The sequence below is a fragment of the Larimichthys crocea genome, chromosome XIII (genome assembly GCF_000972845.2).
Source record: "Larimichthys crocea isolate SSNF chromosome XIII, L_crocea_2.0, whole genome shotgun sequence".
NCBI classification, from domain to species: Eukaryota; Metazoa; Chordata; class Actinopteri; family Sciaenidae; genus Larimichthys; species Larimichthys crocea.
Genome location: NC_040023.1, coordinates 36,152,642 through 36,160,427, shown reverse-complemented (window position 1 = coordinate 36,160,427; position 7,786 = coordinate 36,152,642). Strand labels below are relative to the sequence as shown.

The window sequence follows — 7,786 nt, the reverse complement described above, 5'->3', positions numbered from 1 at the left end:
CAGTGGCCGCGAGCATAGTTGTGCTTATAATATGGGCTAACGCTGAGTTGCTAGCATGAGCTGTTGGAACCCAAGGGGCCCCATCCGGCGTTGTTATGCACTGCATAAGGGGATCTTAAGAGCTGACCCCCCCAGACTCAAGGTCAAGTGAAACTGCAAATGCCTACAGTAATAATGACTTGTTTTGGAGCGAGGATGATTGACTGACCCCTGACAGCCCAAAACTATTGGAAAGCGGGGAGGAAGTGTGAATGATAGGGACAGTGGTGAAATGTTACATTGTGGACAGTTTTACCCACTTATATCGAGCCAAGCAGGAAATGAACACGCTGAACCCGTGCCCTTTTATGAAACGCATTTTGTAACTTGTTTTGACCTTAGATCAATTAATATACTTTATTCATCCCACCACGGGGAAACTACTTGTTACAGCAGCAGAGGAACGTGTAGCATACACTACAGAATTAGAAAAAAGGAGAAAGGGCAAAAAAAACCCCAATAAACAGACAGAAATATCTATAACCTACAATAAACGCGAAAAACAATCAACCTTCAAACAGACAAGCACTGAGGATAAAAAGTGGCATGATATATAAAAAGAGTATTGTAATGTAAAGTGACTGTAGTGTAAGAAATATTACAAAGTAAGTGACCATGATACAAATAATAATGTTATTATTGTAAGAGACCTGCGTGATCCTTAAAGCACTCAGAACGAGTGGACCTCTTGACATGAACATTGTTTATGTCTTGCTCTAATCATGAAGGTAGTAGGCAAAAAAAAAACATTTTTTACATTTTACCCCCAATGAAACATTTAGGGGAAGGACTGGCACATATTCAGCAGTGGATAGTTATGGCAGCGTGCTGAATGCGTCATTACAGATGATAACACATGAAGGTGTTCTCAGGAAGGACGAAAACTACATTATTATGTTGGTATGTACTTTATCAAGCATGGCACAAAATGACTGTGTCTTAGGGTGCTGCATCAATACACAAAAACGGCACACAGGCATTAGCAATGTGTGAAAACCATAGCCTGCCCTGTTCATTTGAATGCAACTGGATAAAATTGCAGAATTGAAAAATCCATTATGCAGCGTCCCAGGCAACCCAATGATCTTAAACCAGGTCACATCATTCTACCGGTACCATAACAACATGCCCCCTCCAATGCAGCCCCTTGCACGTTATAAACACAGCGCTGTTTCCAGTCTGAACACCTCGTAAAGGCGACAACGAAATCTCACATGATTAAACTGTATGTATGAGCCAGATGAGCTCCCAAAGGACCAGAACCGAAAACACTTACAGCGTGTTCAACCCAACGAGTGCGTACAGTTTAACCCCGCTTCACTTCCGCAAGAGTGGAACTAACCAACCGTGTTCGCAATACATGGTTTACATTTAAAATGAACATGTAGCTTACATTCCCCACAGTGAGTGCATACAGAAAATATTCCAGTCATTCCACAAAAAAACAATAATCCCACTGAGCTGTTTACATGGCTGAAGTATGAAATGAAATGAGCAGGAACAGCTAAATGTAGCAAAGATGTTGGTGTTGGGATATTTGCGTATATCCAAAAACATGCACTTTACAGTTATTGTTTGCTGTGGTGAGAGAGTGTACACTCAGTTCTTCAAGCCAGCCTGAAATCTACAGTAAATTAGGCATAATTGCTCCCTATATCTATTAAACTACACGAGGCATTAAACTCCTAACCCTGCCAGCCTTACTCCAGCTATTGATTTGAACACTACACCTCCCGTCGCCTCACTGTGGGTGCACAGGAACCTTCCAGAGAGTTTTCTGGGAACAGCTCTGGTGGTTTGCCTCGAAGGCTTCCCACATCATCACGATGGAAGCAGAGATCCAGCTAAATCAGTCTGTTTGGAACAAGTTGTGTTTGGTTACCTGCGGTTTTTCAACGCAGCATTCTTCAGCGACTGGTGGGCATTTTGGAAGCCGGCCTCGACAGAGAAGCACGTTGTAAATATTGTCAGGGCAGACCGAGGTGGGCAGATGGTGAAAGGTTTTGTTTCAGCACTGACTTGAGTGGTTTTCCAAGGAAGAAAGAAAACTTGTGGGATCGAGTTTTTCTTCTCCCTTGTTGTTTTTCTCTCAACAAACATTACAACAGCGGTTGGAAGTTAGTAAGACAGCATTTGTTCACGGTCCAAATAGTGGACAGATTCCTTCCTTGTGGGTTTGTGGTAAAGTAAATAAGTGAAAATCTAGGATCAGCATCACTGAGACCCATCAGCTAAACATCAACCAAAACCAATGTTAAAAAGAATCCACCAGCTGTTACAGTAATTATTTTAGAAGTTTAAATATGAATGGCTACCAGAACACAGTGGCTGGAGGCATTGCCTTGCTGAGGTGTCTTTATGCAAAAAAACTGAAGCTCCATCCTGACTTCTGACCTCTGAGGTCTCTGTAGAGTCACATCAGTTCAGCCAAAAGCCAGAAGAGCAGTTCATTCTCTTTCAGGAGTTATTATGTATGCTGTATTATAGTTGTCGTCCTTTTAAATATACTCCTTCGATGATTTTAAGTATCTGTCGTTCTCTGTTCAGGTGCTCAGAGCTTCTTCATCTGGCTGTTCTTCACCCGCGGAAGTTGTCAGTCTACTCTGTATCAGGTAACATGCACACTAACACCAAAAGGCAGCTAAATAAAATCCATTTGCATCTCCTCCCCCTTTAACCTTCAAAAACGGCACATAGACTTGTTTTTGTCTGATCTGTGTTAATGCAGGCACTGCTGGGAACGTGGAGCATGGTGACCAGTACCAGCTGAAGTTGGTTTATGAACACAATCTGCAGAGGACAGCCTGCAACATGACCTACGGCAGCTTTGGAGGGGTTACAGGTATGGCAGACATTTCAAATCCTTTTATTTAGGTGAGACAAAAAAGTGTCAGCGGTGCGAACTGGACCGTTCCAGCTCGACTCAAAGCGACTCATGGCATTGTCTGGAACTCAGCTTGTCTCGGTGCAGATCTTTTCGTTTGAGCTCCAGCTGAGAGGACATATGCTTGTCTGTATTCACATCCTAGCTCATTGATTTTTGCAACCAGGGTCAGGGTACAGGCTTCATGTGCAGGTCAGAAACAGAACCCAGCTCTAAGATTGAAACTTATCTCTGGCCTTCATTCACAGAAACAAAATTAGAATGTTTCAGAACAGATGGGGAGAGATCTAAAACATCCTGGATTCACATTTATGCATCATTACATCTCTTGCAGCACGTGCAGACGATTTACAGATTTACATTTTACCAGCCGTTTGTTCGTCTGCCTGCTCTATAACGATCAGTGTGAGTTTCAAACCTTGGGAGGGAAGCAGGACATTTTTGCAAAGTGAGAACAGTTTTGGCTCGTCCTCACCTTCAGTGCGCTGGTTCAGGCTTCAGACTTGGTTTTAGGGTTAAAGATTTAGGCTCATGTTCAGTTCAGGTTAGAGCTGTGGGGTTAGTTCTGATGTTTAAGGTTTAGGTAAGGGGCCAGGGAATGCATTAGGTCAATCAGAGTCCTCACTAATAGACGAGCACATAGACGTGTAATGTGCGTCCGAGTGAACATCTGTGCATGTGCCTTGGCCAAAGTGGTAATTGGCAGCACTGGACAAATACATAAAACTATAAAAGTCTCTGAGAGGAGAGAAGGATGGAAAGGGAGAGTGAGAGAGGGGTCATGTAGCTGCTCTCGCCAGTCAATTGAGCTTTTGGAAAAACCAAGTAGGGGAAAGCCCTTGAGTAGTCAGCATCCAAGAAAAACACACTCTCGGACACACACACACACACACACACACATTTGGGGAACCCCCTTTAAAGCAGAGAAAATGGCATTTCCAAATAAAGGCTGTATTGTCAAGGTGTGTGTGTGTGTGTGTGAGGAGAGAAATTGCCAGACTCTGTGGCCTGGCACGATGGACCCTTCATTCACTTTGTGTTTACAGAGTCTTTGTGTGTGTGTGTGTGTGTGTGTGTGTGCAGACATGTGTGTTTGATTGATAGAAAGATCAGTGTGGGCCCATTAAACCAATTTCCTTGGCCGGTGCTGGATGCACGTGCGTAAGTTCGTACCATGAACCTGTGTGTTTCCACGTGCTGTCTTCTGGTAACACCACACCATACAGCAGAATTTGGAGATGTCAAACACGCACAGACATACAGTCTTTGTTCCTGACACACATAGTTACAAGTCTTCATAGACACATTTGAACTTTATACAAATGCAGCAGCAGACACTTCACCTCTTCAACTCTGCGAGGACACCGATGTCCTCGTAGTTGTAGCAGACTCAGTTTGAAGATCCTGGCATCATATGAAACTAGATGACCTCCAGCATCCACTGGTACCCTGCTAGTGACATTTTGGTGGAGGGTAATCTCTCACCTCAAGATATCTGAGGTTATATCAGAACCCACGAGTCTCCCCTCCTGCCCCATTCGGGCAGCATAAATTGGGTATGGCTGGGAAGCTGAGATTCAAGCCCAGTTGTATTCATGTGACGACAGTTGTCCCCATAGTAGCCATTTCATTGTGTTTTCTGGAACCTGGCATTCAGAGGATGGGTATATTGGCAATAAGGGGGTCTCAGAGAAGAGAAGTGCTCACCATCCATTCAGCAGAAAATCAAACTGAATCACAAGTCTTTGTGTCTTTAATGTATAAAGTATTTTTATCCATTTTGCACCAATCGGCTTTAACACAAAAACTGCTGTAACAAGTTGTGAGACATGATACAGTATGGGTAAAGCATCATATTACTTCTTAAACACACAAAACACAAAGTTTATTATAGATTTAGGATGAGAAAAAAACTGAATGACCTGCTGACACGCCTAAAAAGAGAAAATAATGTTTATTATAAGGAGGAGTGGCAGTTAAACTATGATCATATGCATATATATAGATACATATATCAGTCCTCCTCTTCTCTCCTCTCTCTAATTGATGTCATCCTCTCTCCTCCTGCTCTTCCCTGCTGTCACTAGATGGCAGTGCAGCCCCTGGAATTGCAGTTACCAAACATTGAATGAATGGGATCCTGTATTGCCTTCTCCTATAGGGAAATCCCCACCACCACCTTTTTTTTTTTAAGCCACCTCTCAAGAGGGAGGTCAGAGTTCAGCTGGATCTGGTACGATTCAGTGTCAACCTCAAGGACACTCCAGCAGCGTGGGGATGTCTGTAACCAGCTCCAACAGCACAAGATTTAAGACGCTTACGACTTTTGTTTGAATTCAAATAATAAGTTTCAGTTGTCTTTAATTAATCAGGACCTGAGGAATGTCATTTTAGCCCTTTCTAAAAAATTCTACATGTTTTTATATGAAGTGTTTTAGATAGACACACACTTTGTTTGACATTGATGCGTAGACACAGGAGGGCTCGGTTCATTTGTTTGGAATGATCTGCGAGTGTTTGAGTCGGTGGAAGCTGCTCGCCGTTTCAGCTTTCCCGACTGTTTCACACAGTTTACACGAAAATGAGCCGATCTCACGGTTGATTGGCTGCCGGAGCAGACTCACACATGCTCGTAATGGTTTGCAGACGCATGCAAAAGCTCACATTCGCGTACAAACAAACAGAAATATATGTATATCCACACATACACACACACACATACACACTGGTTATAACTCTGAGGCCAGACCAGGTGAACGTCCAGATATGTGTGTGTGTGTGTGTTTCTTCAGCAGACTGTGTGTGTGACAGCGCTCTGCTCAATGTGTGTTTGGATTTGGAAAGCCTCGAGTGTGTGTGTGTGTGTGTGTGTGTGTGTGTGTGTGTGTGTGTGTGTGTGGGTGTCTATAATAGCAGCCATTTAGCCGTGCTGTAGGCGCTGTAATAGCAGCTCTGTACTAATACTGCTCTAATAGCTGGGCTGCCTTTGGGTTTGGGTCACATTCAGGCCACACACACACACACACACATACACACACACACACTCTCACACACTCACTCTCCTTTTTTAAGCTTTGGTCAGACGCTTATAGATACACATAATCACACACACACAGACACATGTACATGCACTCGTGCACCAAACAAATTGGGACACACACTCCCTGGTTCACAAACGCGCATGAACACACACATTCACATGTACCTACACGCTCTCACACACACGGAGGCGAGGCTCTGCCCACTGCAGTGTGCGGCCAGCCTCTGTGCTTTGTTGGCGGCTCTACATGTCTTATTAATGACACTAATACAGGCCCGTTTCCTCCGCTGTGTCTGAGCGGGCGGCGCTCTCATACAGAGCTCTTTGACACGTTATACCTGGGCGTGGGCGTGTGAAATTACACGTGCGCAGCCGCTATTATGGCCCAGCCTGGCTCTCATTTTCAGGACATAGCAATTTTTCTTATTATTGATGATACAGCACCGCGTAAGGCCGTCTGAGTGCGTGTTGCTCTGCCCCTGCCGCTGCCTTTCAGGGTGGGAAACGAGCACCAGACACCTGACAAAAGTGTTTGTCTGGGAGGAAGGTCCGTTCCTCAGGTATCCTGCTGTTTTTGGAGTCCTGACAAGACAAAGTTTTATATTTGATTCCAAATTTTAACCAAAGACTGAAAAATGTTTTCAGGACATTCAGGACAAATTCACAGCTGCCTAAATCAGCTGAAAGTAAAGGTGATTTTTGCCTTTTTGATTTTGTTATGTTTCTTAGCCCCTCCTCCAGAAGTATGAAAGGTCCAGTGTGTCGGATTGAGCTCTAATTAAACCCTGTTATGAATATGATATTTATTTTCTGCTATATTCTGTAAACAGAGCCTCCTAAATCTGACACACTGGAGCTTTTAAGATAAAGAAAATCAGGTTAATTCAGTAATCCAATCCAAGTATCACAACATTAAAGTAAAGTAGCAAATCTGTGCCATCGGTGTGTAAATGTGTATGAATGGTCGCCTCCAGTTGGCAGCCACTGCCATCAAGTAAAGTCCATTTACCATGTGCCATAAAACAACAGCACGATGTGACCTAAAATAAAAAAAACACAGTTTTAACTTAAAAAATGTGTCCGTCCCTCCACTGAAGAAAAAAAACAGGCTGGAGCCTGTCGGCCATTTCCACAGCTGTACTTTGATGTTGTTCCTCTTTCTGCTTTTAACGGATAAATAATGTTGCAATTTACACACAACAAGAGGCCGTGAGAGTGAACCGGAGAAGTGTAAGATCAGATGTGGTTTCACTCGCGTGTCATAATGTGTACGCAGTACATTGCTCTTTATTGTTAAATGTATTTATTATAGTTATATAGTCTTTTTTTTTTACAGTTACCTTTTATTTTGGTGTCCCGATTGCGTAACTCCCCTACACCACCCTACTGCTAAGCGACACTGTCAACACTGTAATTGGGCAGAGTTTGTGTACTTCCACAGATTTTCCACATTAAGGACAGTTACACAGTAATAAACACAGCAGACGCTCATAATTGTGAACTGATGACAATGCATTTGTTCTCCAAGAAACACCCGGTCTGTTTTTCAGATAGACGAAACACACACACACACACACACACACACGCACACACACACACGCACACACACACACACACACACACACACACACACACACACACACACACACACACTGCTGCAGCGTTTGTATTATGCACCCTTCAGGGCGTGTCTGCGGTGTGACAGTATTGTCCTTCAGCTTGTTAACGGCCACCCTGAACTCCGCTCATCACTCAAACACACACACACACACATGTTTACATAGCATAGGTGTGTAGGAGTGTGTGACTTTTCCAAATCCTTG

General features: G+C 43.6%; 1 protein-coding gene across 3 annotated transcripts in view; it reads left to right on the top strand.

Annotated features, from left to right (window-relative positions):
• The window catches only part of bbs9 (Bardet-Biedl syndrome 9), a 177,430-nt gene that overhangs the window by 7,990 nt on the left and 161,654 nt on the right, over positions 1–7,786 (top strand). For all 3 annotated transcript variants that reach the window (XR_003463585.1, XM_027286875.1, XM_027286874.1), the window contains exons 4-5: positions 2,587–2,651; positions 2,768–2,881. Coding sequence is in view for 2 of the 3 variants with exons in the window: in XM_027286875.1 (XP_027142676.1) it covers positions 2,587–2,651; positions 2,768–2,881 (179 nt within the window). In the remaining variant the exon portion in view is untranslated. The remainder of the gene's footprint in view (positions 1–2,586; positions 2,652–2,767; positions 2,882–7,786) is intronic.